Source organism: Tupaia chinensis, unplaced genomic scaffold (assembly GCF_000334495.1).
Source record: "Tupaia chinensis unplaced genomic scaffold, TupChi_1.0 Scaffold000680_1, whole genome shotgun sequence".
Taxonomy (NCBI): domain Eukaryota; kingdom Metazoa; phylum Chordata; class Mammalia; order Scandentia; family Tupaiidae; genus Tupaia; species Tupaia belangeri.
This window is the reverse complement of record NW_006160204.1, coordinates 215,989-228,862: the sequence shown is the minus strand read 5'-3', so window position 1 is coordinate 228,862 and position 12,874 is coordinate 215,989. Positions and strand designations below refer to the sequence as shown.

The following is a 12,874-nucleotide window of genomic DNA, read 5'->3' as shown; positions in this document are numbered from 1 at the left end:
AGAAAGGGACGAGAAGGGATGCCAGTGGGACCATTCCTGGTCACACTTTTTCCCTCTTTCCACACCCTCTCTGTCACTCTCTGGCATGCACACATGTGCTCTAGCAAATTTAAAAATAGAAAAAGAAAAGGTGATCACTAAAATAAAGTTGAATCAGAGGCCTCAATGTGATGAGTGAGATAATAGCGTACTGTCATAGGAGCTGAGACAGACACAAGAATTCTGCATTTCCCAAATTGTCAGTTATCCTGGGACAGAGCTGTCCATCACTATACGTTCAAAACTGGCATGGTTTCCAAGTCTAAATAGTATCTGCTGTTTATACTATATTATGTAGAGGTAAGATATAAACAACGTGCACAACATCCCATTTTAAAATATATGTGCTTATATAATTAATAGTATTTATATATAAAATATATATGTTATTATATGCATATATCTTATTAAATTGAAAGTAACTAAGATTTACATTCCTTAATACATATTGGATTGGCACTTTTTTCTAAAATCCTAAGATAATACTTGAGATTTTAGCTGCCCTTTATCCTCTTTAGAGAAATATTATGCATATATATTATATGTTGGTATGCATAGAAGAATATGTGAAAGATTGTATTCTTATACGCTAATAGTAGATACAGGGCATGGATTTGAGGGTTGGGTCTTAATATTATTTTTTCTTTTCTTTTATATTTAAGTTTATTTGAATGAGTCACAGTGAACATCTTTTTTTATTCATTTTTTCATGTTTTATTATTAAAAATGCAAATTAAAATGTTAGTATATAATGTGTGAAATAAGCAATTAGGGGAAGATATAGATTCCTATAATACAAATATTTCTTGAAATATGTTTTCAAAAATCCTCTCTTAGACTTGGCTTTGGATTTCTGGACCTTTGTGCCTGTATTGTGCCGAAAGACTTTACAGGTGTATCCGGAGCAATAAACCAGTCACCATCATCTCAGTCATAAGTCACCCCTCAGATGTCCTGGAAATCCGAATGGTCAAAGAAAATTTTAAAGCAAGACCTGGCCAGGTGGGTCAGTGGTTAGTCATTTTTAAAAACCCTTTACCTTTATGTAATTTTTGAAAATTAACGTACATATTATCATTGGAATAGTTGTATTTCTTTCTTGATCATTTGAACAGTGTCTGTTTGTTGCTTTTTAGTATATTATTCTACATTGTCCCAGTGTGTCCGCATTAGAAAATCACCCATTCACCCTCACCATGGTAAGAAACCTGTGTCTTGATTTCTTTTAAAATTTTAAAGGTATGATATATTTTTCCCTTTTATGCTCTGCCTTATTGTAAAAATTGTTCAAGATTGTCACTATATCCTTTATATTTAAGTAAATTATCATTTTCTAAAAGAAATATAGTGATCTCTACAAAAACTTTATAACTGTTCTTTATTACTTTCTGATACTTTAAAATTCAGGGAGTAATATGTTAAAAATTTATTAAACCTTTTTGTTTGAAAATGCAAAATTTTTCTTGGACATTTGCTCTTTTTCTTTTATGAAATGGGTATGAAAATCTAATATGCACCCAAGTTTCTTTAAGGAGACTGAATGTAAGGACAAAGAGTATATTCTGTGTTTAGATGGAAGCATTGGATATACAGGCAATGTTTAGAGCAGATAAAATTCAGTATAATTGATACCAGGTATCAATTAATGGAAAGGTAATGGAAAATAAAGTTGGAAAAAGAAAATGGAGTAAATAATGGGGGAGGAGATCTAGCTAAATGGGTACCATCAAATGTGTCTGGCCTATTGGTGCATTTTTTTTTTTTTTGCATCATATAAATAGCAGGTGCCCATTTTAAGGATTCAAATAATTCACAGGTATATAAGATAAAATACAGACTTTTCTTTATTTTCTTTACTTCTTAATCCTTTTCTCCAGAGTTTGACATATTACCTCCCAGGTATTATTCAATATACTTTGGCATGTATAAGTGTCTTACATTTGTTTGCTCGAGCATATTGTTCTATAGCTGGCTTCTTTCAATCAGATATATCAGGGAGATCTCGACACGTTGCCATATTTATGCCCATCCTTTTAAATAACAGCATAATCTCCCTCAATAAGAAATTAATTTAGTAAATATTCCCCTTAACAATGGAGATTTAGATTTTATTCCATTTTTAATAATAGTAAATGAGGACAGAGATTCCCATGTATTTAAATGCATGCTTAAGAAAAATAAAATTGAACATACTTACGGGGGCAGGGCAGAAAAAATAATAGGTGTGAAAGTGCTTGGAATTTGGGGTGATTGTACTGGAAATGGGTGTCATTTTCTAACTTGATGCACTAGTCAAGTTGAAAATCCTGAAATCTTGGGCAAATTACTTCAAGTTTTTATCTGTTTGGTTCCCCACAGTGTTATTAGAATAAAACTTTATTCATAGAATTTTGGGGAGGTTTAAGTAAACTAGCATAAGTGAAGCATGTAGAACAGTACTGGAACACATTTTTTTGTTTGTTTTTAGAGCATGCACCTGTGAAAACAGGTCAGAAAAATCTGTACTTAAGACACAGAAGAGGCAGAAAGAAATTTTGGAATGATTAGAGAAAAAAAAACAGAAGCCATTCTTTCAATAGCATTTATTAAAGAGAAAATATATATTCGCTTCATTTTCTTTAAATTTTGCTTTCTGTTTGTATGCATCAAACTTGTTTGTTAATGATTAGGGAAAAGTAGTTTGGTATCCAGTGAAATAATTAACACATTCTATTTTATCCAGAACTAGCAACACTGACCTACCACGAGGGCAAAATTAACTTATGATTATTTCCCTAAAAATGCTGACAGATAAATCTAAACACCCTTTCTTGGAATGCTGTGTCATGGCTGACTAGAGTGAAAGAGGACATAAGTGGTTAAGAGGAATAACAAAAACCTAGCTGTCCTCTGGAATAGAAAACTAGGGCCTTAGAGTCTTTAGGACACAGTACAAACAGGAGCCGGCAGCCATGTCTACAATTTCTCCTCTAGGATATGCGTATCTTACAAGGTGGGTTAATAAGATCTTCCTTATTACATGAGAACAGCTGGAGGTGAAGATAACCAATAAGTTTATAACCTCAATTATCTTCACAGCTGGAGGTGAAGATAATCAGTATGTTTATAACCTCGACTTGATTATTATACACTTTCTATGTTCTTGAAAAAACAATATTGTGTCCCACAAAGATTGCAATGATCATATGTTCAATCAAAAATTTTAATAAAGGAACCTGCAGGTGTTGTGTTGGTTAAGGCTCTGGACTTAGTCACCCACAGTTCGAGTCCTGGACCCAGTGACTTGAAACTCATGCTGGGTACGTGTGTGTATGTGCCCAAAATCTCTAGAGGAGAAGGGATTGCAATGTGGCTATTCTTCCCCTGGGAGGTGATTTCTCGCTTTCTGTCTCTCTGTCTCTCTCTAGCAAGCACATGCGCCCTATAACAAATATCTCTAAAAAAAAAATACAATAAAAAGTATGTGATTACCACCCTTGTGGATGAGGGATTTGGCTTAATGATATTTTACTTCTGCTACTTGTAAAACGTGTTTCCATTTCTCTGTATCCATGCATCATATGCACATGAAATTGGTAATATAAAAAGAGAATAATTGAAAAGGGAGAAAATACAGAAGTAAGTTTGTCTGTATTGAAGTAGCTCAAGAAGTGGGTCAAGTCTAGGGGGCATGACAAATATATTGGATTGTTAGAAAAGTTACGAGTGTTTTTCTATGCAAAAATGGATCATGAATTTTCTGATGACCCAATACTTCAGAAATTAACCTTTACTCATATTTGAGATTTTATTTTAAACATTGGTTTTCATTCAATAGAGACTATGAGATAAGGCGGGGGGAAGGCAATTGCTGAATGCTAAGTATAGAGAAGAGAGGATTTGTGGGTTTGTTTGTTTTTATGAAGATATTTTCCAACATACACAAAAACAGGGAGTTATGAATTCCCAGGTACCTGTCAACCAACTTCAACAAGAATATAGAAGATACTTAACTTTTCAGTATATATTCTGTCAATGAAAACTTTTATGTTCTCTCAAAGAAGAATTCAAAGAATGTTTCACCAATGCTATGCGCTGAATGGAGGCTCCTAGATCTCATGATCCCTTCTGGTTAGCTTGGGCCTTTTTCACAGGGCAAGGAGAAACTCAAAAGAAGTGGTGCACAGAATCTGAAGTGCTCTAAGCAAGTGCTTAAGTGGCTTAACCTGCTTCTTAAAACATGATTGTGGTAAGACCTGTTACAGCCCTGCAGCTGGTTTAAGGCAGGGAGGCAGAAAAAGGAAGAATGTATGGAATGTAAAGAACACATAGAAGAGGGACGAGCAGATGGTCTAATGGTTATGTCACTGTACTTGCACAGCATCAACTGTGGTTCAAGTCCCCGGAGGCTTAAAATTTACATCAGTCACGTGCCCAAGATCCCAAGAGGAGAATGGAGGAGAAGGGATTGTGGTGTGGCCATTCCACTGGTGGTGGTGGTGGTGGGGGGTTATTCTCTCTTTCTGTCTCTCTGTTTCTCTCTGTCTCTCTGGTGAGTGCATGTGCCCTATACCAAAAATCTCTAAATAAATAAATAGAAGAAAAGAAACTGAAGAAGGGACTGAAGGTAGGAGAGAGTTGAGAAGAGAAAAACAAATTAATGTGAAATATACTCTTCATAGAATTCAGTCCCAAAACATATTAGTTCAGTGTCAATGAGTCTGTGTGTCATCTCTTCCACCCTAGTTTTATCATCTATAAAATGGTGCCATGATACTTACCTGGAGAGGATAGTGTCAATATCAATTTAATAAAATAATGTATATAAAACTTTTGTTACATAGTTGGTGGTCAGTACTTGGTAATTATTTTATTATTATGTTCAGTCTGATATTTTAGTCTTAAAATATTGCTTTGAATTTAGAGTATTACCTTTGCTTCTGAAATTATGCTGTTGTGAGAAGTAGGTACAGGATATGAGCATGTGGTTTTTCAACCCCCAAATCAGAACTTTGAGGATTATGATAGACATCTCAACCATTTGGAAATCTGTCATGTAAAGGAATAATTTGATTTTTTTTCTTCTTTGTGATCTTGAGGTGTGTAAATAAGACAAATAGATGATAATATTTTAGGAAAATAAATTTTGATTCAATATAATAAAGACATATCAAATAAGACCAGTCCAGAAATTACAGAGAACTGTCTGACAGAAGTATTTGAGGAATGACTGCACTAGATCAGGATTTTTCACCCTTGTCATTATTGACATTTTGGGCCAGATAATTGTCCTGTACATTATAAGATATTTAACAGCATCCTAAGCTATACCCATTAGGTAGACACTAATAATTCCTTCCACTTATGACCGTTATAATATCTCTAGATGGAGCTAAATGCCCCCTGCCCCCTTAGAAACAAAATTGTCCACAGTTAAGAACATTGTATTGAGTCAGCACCTATTTAATATAGCTTAAAATGCATCTAACAATATATTTTTGCTGACTCAACTAGAATCATTTTTAGAATTCCATAAAAATTATTATAATTACCAGAAATTCCTGAATATTACCATGTGTTGTAGACCTTTGGAAGAAAATCTGATTAATTTTTGAAGTCAGAATTTTTTTCCTCATAGTTATCATCAAATTCTAAATAATAACACTTGGGTATGAATCAAAAAGAATAGTAGGATAGCCGTGTAAAGATCAAGCAAGGTAGGCTGGCCCCATAGACTAATGGTTAAGTGAGACAGGTCCCGTATGTCCAGCAGCTTGGTTTTAATCATGGACCCAGTAGCTTGACACAAATGCCAATGCATGTGCATGCATGCCCCACATCCCAATAGGGTAGAAAAATGGAAGAGAAGGACTTCAGCATGACCATGCCCAATTAATTGGTGCTCTCTCTTTCTCTGTGTGTCTCTGTCTCTCTGACTCAAAAGTACACATGCTCTCTGGCAAATAATTTTTAAAAGATTAACAAGTTAATCAAGTGTAAAAAATCATTTCAGAATAACCTCAAGTACTTGACTATTTTTTTCAGTGGAATACAAGGCATGGGAATAGGAACAGCAATATAATTGATCTTGGAGAACAAAGTTCAGTAGCTGCTTTAGGAGCAGGATATGGATATGTGGGAAAGATCGAACTGCTCCTCATCCTAGTGAAGGACCATTAAGTATATATGGCCCTTGAGCCAACCTATGGGTAGCCTCCTACAGCAAAGGACCATCACCCTGGTCCCTGGTCTTTGAGGGGTCCCAGTAGACTCTTAGCATTAAGGTCTTGTGTCCAGTTTAGTTTTGGTTCAGAAGATTCAGACCCAAGAGTGCGTTGGATATAGTTGGATGCCTGGAATCTGTAATCATCACAATTTTAGTTCTTCCTTTTTTTAAACTTAAAGAATATCATTCTTATTCTTTTCACTTCTGCTAGAAGTGCTCAGTAAAATGACTGAGAGGAGAAAGAAGGGTAATTGTAATTCAAATGTGTTACAGAGGCCACTGCTTCCATTCTCTTAAGGAAACATTATTTTCTGAAAATTCTCAGAAATAAAGGAAAAAAAGGCATTTTCCATGGCCTAAAATAATTTGGAAAATTGTTTAGTACATGTCACTTTTAGAAATCCATAGTGCCAGGTCAGCCAGTGGCATGGTAGTTAAGGTGGCTGGACCCACATGGTCAGCTATGTGATTTGAGTCCAGTGCTTGGTAACTTGGAAAAACATACTAGATACATATGCATGTATGCCCAAATCCCTAAAGGAGAAATGAAAGAGAAGGGATTGTAGCATGACTCTCCCATGTGAGGTGCTTTCTAGCTTTCCTCCTCCTCTCTCTCTCTCTCTCTCTGGTAAGCACACATGCCCTCCAGCAAATTGAAAAGAAATCCATGGTGCCTATTAGCATACTAGTAGTTTTTAGAAGTTATTTAATAAAAAAAAAACTAGCCATATATAATTAACCCATTTACTTAACCCTTTTTCACTTCCCCACTTTGTGTCTTACATTTTGTAGTCTCTTCACTCTGAGAATCAACCTCTGTTTCTTCAATTTATTCACACCCTAAAAACCACATATTCTATTTGCCTGGGCAACTCTTTCTACTCATTCCTCATCTCTCATTCTCAGTGTTGCTTATTGAGAAGTTGGGAAGATTTCACTGATTCTCCCTAGTAGATTGCGTTCCTGGACCTTTTCCTCTTCTGGGCACTGTGCCTCTCCAACACCAGTGTCATTATATTGTTGGCATAATGTCTGTCTTCCTCCTGTACCACTGGGTCCATAAACTCTTCCAAAGACGCATTCATACCACAGTGTATAGCACAAAGAATATGCATATGTTGAAAGAGTAAAAAACACCTAACATATAATTAGTGTTTGGAGACTGAGCTACAGAAATGTGTGTGTGTGTGTGTGTGTGTGTGTTTAATAGTTCTTTTTCTCTATCTTATTCTAGCACACTCTTCTAAAAAGGAGATCCTGAAGTAAAGGAGAATGACTAGTCATAAGGAAAAAGAAGAAACACTTATTGCCAAAGCAGCTCTCAGTTACAGAATAGGTTTGCCAGATTCTGAGTTTTTGAGGTCATGGTTCCTAATTCTCTTTAGAGGAGAAGAGGAGGGAGAAATGTACCTATGGGAAGAGGTTGGAGAAGAAGCACCAAAGACAAGCTGATACAATGTATGAGTGGCATCCCAACCAGAGGCAGTGGTTCCTTTTTTATCTCCTTCTCCCTTTCTCAGGGTTACCAACTAGAGAAAATTACTTGTTCCTTCCTACCTACTCTGCTTATCTTAACAAATGTTATTGATATATTTTAGGTTTGCCTCGCAACCTGTAAATCGATGGGGATTTTGATAACAAGATTGCCCATATTTTCAACATAATTTTTAAAAGTCTTTTACTTATGTCATATCAAATATCTACCTAAGGTTTAATTATTTTTAAAAGCAACTACATTTCATAGAGTTTTTGCATTACTTAATTTATTATTATTATTTTAAAATTTGCTATAGGGTATGTGCACTCAACAGAGAAAGACAGACAGAAAATGAGAAAGCAAGCCACCAGTTCTGGGACTCCAACCACAGTCAGCCATATAGGAGTCCAGTGCCTTAACCACCATGGCACCTGTTGACCCTCATGATTATTTTTCATTGTAATAATAGTTGCCTTCCAAAGAAATTTTAAGGCAAAGAGGAAATTATTTTCTTCAGGCCATCTGTGTACTAAGTACTTGGTGTAGGCTTATGAAATGGTTTATGACCTTATGAGATTCGAGGGGTTGCTGCCTGGCTCCATTGTACTATCCCCCAAAGGAGTTTCTGTTTTCCTAAGAGGGAAAACAGGCAACTCTTGCTATTGCCTACATGTGACTTTGAGTAGCACAGACATTTCTAAGCTAAATTTTACATTATGCTATTAGGATAATTTACTGCCTGTCCTTGCCATTTCCTTCTTTTTGACCAATTACTCCTATTTTGCACTTAGATGTAAAATGCATACTTTTAAAACATTTCCATTGCATAGTTCCCTCAAGCCTTCTTTATTGTAAAACAAAACAATTTCCCATATGGTGATTCCAACTAAAAAATGTGCATACATCCGATCTTTGTTAAGGATGATAGTCCATATTATTAAGTGCCTAAGACATTTAGAACCTTTGCAAGTATTATATTATTTCTTACTATATTGCTAGGAAGCATGTATTGTTAACTCCCTACACTGTGGAAATAATGTGGCTCAGCGAGATTAAATAATGCACCCAGAGTCACACAAATAGTTGGTGACAGAGGTGAGAAATAAATACAGACTTGTCTACTTGAAAGCCATGTTGTTGGCCATTCTAAATAGTCTTTTCCCTGCCTCACCATTTACTGAGGCTCTGGTTTTTATATTGATAACACTCTTATTGCAGGAGTGAAAAAACAAATGACCATTTAGGAGAGAGATTTATTAAAAACATAAAGATACATTTTTATAAAAGAAGTGTACACTAGATAGCTTTGGATTGGTCATCGTACTAAGCTATTCTAATTTTTAAAAAATAATTAATATACTTATTTCTTCCACGAGCCAGAGGGAGAAAGACAGAGGGACAAAGAGAGAGAGAGACATCAAGCCCAACAGAGTGTTCTGATGCTGTCATACAGCCCCAGCTTCAGCCAGCCTCCGTCATGGGCATGAGGGTACCCGACCTCAGGGAAGTCTCTGGATGTAAACGTGGAACCTTCTCGTGCGTTAGCCTTTCAAAGCTACAGACTTTACTACTGTCTTGCTCCTCTTCTATTTCTGAGAGGTGAAATTCAAATAAACTCCCCAGCTCAAAAAAAACTAGTGTTTATTTTCATCTGCTATGCCAGTATTAGGAAGAATTAAATCTATAAAATGTACAACTATCACACACAGTCAGTAGTTTAAGTTTCACGTCATTTCAAAAAATAGAAAGTATGTTTTTGAAACTGAAAATAGAGGGACCAGCAGATGGCATAATGGTTACATCGCTGGACTCCCACGTAGTTGTCCCTAGTTCAGGTCCTGGACCCAGCGGCTTGAAACACACCAGGCACATGTGTGTGAGTATGCCCCAAATCCCTAGAGAATGGAGGAGAAGGATGTGGACATCTACTCTGGAGGTTGATTTCTTGCTTTCTGTCCCTCTGTCTCTGTTTCTCTGGTGAGTGCATGCATCCTATAGCAATAAAACTCTCTAAAAAGATAAAATACAATTTCAAAGTAGAAAAGACAAGAAAATACTCTAGTATTTTTTGCATTTTCAGCCAAGGTAAAGGTAAGATTTGAGACCTGATTTCTTGGGAATCCAAAGGCTGAAGTTTTGATTTCTTAAAAGATTTTTAGCATTTCTTATGCATGACATTGTTTTTCCAGTGCAATGAGAACATGTTCATTTGTTTTGTTTTGTGTTTTCCTAAAAGATGTGATTGTTTTCTGCTAGTACCTCTGCTTTCTCTCAGGGCAGAACCACAAGCACATGTCTGCTGACAGGCATAATGGAAATCTTAGGGTATTCTGGAGTATTAGACTGCAGATTTTGGAATCTTGCACTCTGGATCAGAGATCAAAATTTGCTACTTACTAGTATTATGACCTTAAACGTGAGAATGAACATCATTGACCTTTAATTTACCAATTAATGAAGGGTGATTAATAATAGCAACTTCTCTATGGAGTTACTCTAAATATTAATTATAAAGATATAATCAAGTGTTGGGACCAGCAGTTAGCATAATGGCTATGTTGCTGGACTCCCATGTAGTCAATCGCAGTTCGTGTCCCAGACCTGGTGGCTTAACAACTCACGCTGGGCGTGTATGCGTGCGTGCCCAATGTCCCAAGAAGAGAATGGAGGAGAAGGGATGGCGGTGTGGCCATCACCCCTGGGGGGTGATTTCTCGCTTTCTGTCTCTCTTTCTCTCTCTGTCTGGCAAGCGCATGCACCCTATAGCAAAAACCTCTTAAAAAAAAAAAAAAAGATATATCAAGTGTTAAGCATGGTGCTCAGCATATAGTAAGTTCTCAGTTAATGGAGGTGGTTCCAGTGATTGTTTTAGATAGTGGCTGAAGGACCAAGACATAGACTTAACTGATCTTTCTGTCTCAGTCTGTGTATGTAGTAACTGATAAAGCTCTGCCCAAATGTTGGTTTAAACCTCATAAAGTTGTACAACTCTTAGATGTAAATAGGAAATGGTAATAAAAATGAATACATTTTAAAAATAAAAAGACCAGCAGGTGTTGTAGTGGTTGGGGTGCTGGGTTCCCATGTGACTGCCTGTGGTTTGAGTCCCAGAACCAGTGGCTTGAAAACCATAACAAATAGATAGGTAGGTAGGTAGGTAGGTAGGTAGGTAGGTAGGTAGATGGACAGATATGTTTTTTAAAAAGTCATATGGGTGACTGACACTTTACCTCTGCGGTTTACTCTTAGGATGATTGTTCTTGGAAATAGATTGGAAGGCAGACCTGCATGCAGAAGGTTCCTTAGAGAACGTATCTACGAATAAACTCAGTAAGGACTGAGGAATAAGAGGGCCAGGCCAAAAGTTTAACTGTGCCACATAGTCACCACAGAGATCTCAGATCTCACAGGACTGCTGGTGAAATGACAGTTTAGAGTCATTCTGTCAAAAAGTTAAGAGAGGGAGTATCAAACACTTGTAACCCCAAATTGACCAGTCCTCGGATGCCACCAAGGTGAGGCACTTAGACACAGTGCAGAAGCTTTCTTTTAAGAACAGCAATTCTAGAGGAGGGTCTCAGTAGTGAGCCCTCAGCCTCTGGGAGAATGCTGAATGATGGTTTTGATCTTGTTAAGTTGGGAAGGTGGGAGGAAGAAGAGGATCTGAAAAGTGCACCACAGAGTCTGTTACAAATAGAATGTAAAACCTCTTGGGCCAGTCCTGTGCCCTAGTGGTTAAGGGAGCCAGATCCCACATGGACATCCAGTGATTCAAATCCCAGCTCAATGACTTGAAAAACACTTGTGCGTAGATGCTCAAAATCCCAACAGGATGCAGAAATGGAAGAGAATGGATTGTGATGTAACCAAACTCCACTGAGGGACATGTTCTCTCTCTCTCTCTCTCTCACATGCACATATGTATACGCCCATATACCTCTGACTTATAAACAAAAACAAAAACAAAAAAACTAAGCCTCTTGCGAGATAATTTAACTTTGTTTTTGTTTTTGTCTATAGGATATGTGCACTTGCCAGGCAGACAGAAGGACAAAGAGAGGGAATGGTCCTGCTACAATCTCTTCTTCTCCATCTCTCCCTCCTTTAAGATTTTGGACACACACGCAAATGCACCTTCTGTATTTCTGAAGCCACTCGGTCCAGGACTGAAACTACAGGGTTGGGCGCATGGGACCTGGCTCCCTTACCTACTAGGCCATGGAGCCGGCTCGAGATCATTTTACTTTTTAAAACTTGAAATTAGGGGCCAGCAGGTGGTGTAATGGTAAAGTTGCTGGACTCCCACATGGCTGACTGTGGTTTGAATCTCAGGCCCAGTGGCTTGAAAATCACACAGGGCACATGTGCATACATGCCCCAAATCCTGAAAGGAGACAGGAAAAGGGATTGTGGTATAACCGTTCCCCTGGAAGGTGATTTCTCACTTTCCCTCTCTTGGAACCTCTCCATCTCTCTCCTTTCTGGCTAATGCACATACCCTAGAACAAAGATCTAACAACAACAAAAGAAAAAAAGCCCTTAAAATTAAATCCTAAATTCATTGAACTTATTATTATTATCTAATTTCATTGAACTTTAAAAATTTGCATCTCAGGGACCAGCAGTTAGTGTAATGACTATGTCGCTGGACTCCCACGTAGTTGACTGCGGTTTGAGTCCTGGATCCAGTGGCTTAAACTCACACCAGGCACGTGTGCGTGCATACCCAAGATCCCGAGGGGAGAATGAAGGAGAAGGGATTGTGGCATGGCCATCCCCTCTGGGGAGGTGATTTCTCGTTTTCTATCTCTCTGTCTCTTTGTGTCTGTCTGTCTGGCGAGTGCATGTGCCCTATAGCAAAAATCTCTCCAAAAAAAGAAATAATAATAATAATTTGCAGCTCAAACTATAAATTTATATTTTTCAAATGAGACTTTAACATAGTAAGTGACCAAACTAACCAGAGTAACACAATTGATGACAAAGTTAGACATAGAATTCAGGTTTCCTGATTTTTCTTCCTCTTTAGATCTTTGTTAATTTTAGCCTTTGTAGAGGTTTACATTTTTATCTTGAAATACATAATGGATCTCTACAAGTATTTTCTTGTTTGTGTTTATTTGTTTGTTTTACTATAGAGTGCATGCACTTGC

At 37.1% G+C, this 12,874-nt stretch overlaps 1 protein-coding gene across 5 annotated transcripts in view; it reads left to right on the top strand.

Moving 5' to 3' along the window:
* Nucleotides 1–12,874, top strand: part of NOX4 (NADPH oxidase 4) — a 158,301-nt gene that overhangs the window by 80,639 nt on the left and 64,788 nt on the right. For all 5 annotated transcript variants that reach the window (XM_006160334.2, XM_027776539.1, XM_027776538.1 and 2 more), the window contains 2 exons: nucleotides 877–1,041; nucleotides 1,176–1,238. In XM_006160334.2, coding sequence (XP_006160396.1) covers nucleotides 877–1,041; nucleotides 1,176–1,238 — 228 coding nt within the window. The remainder of the gene's footprint in view (nucleotides 1–876; nucleotides 1,042–1,175; nucleotides 1,239–12,874) is intronic.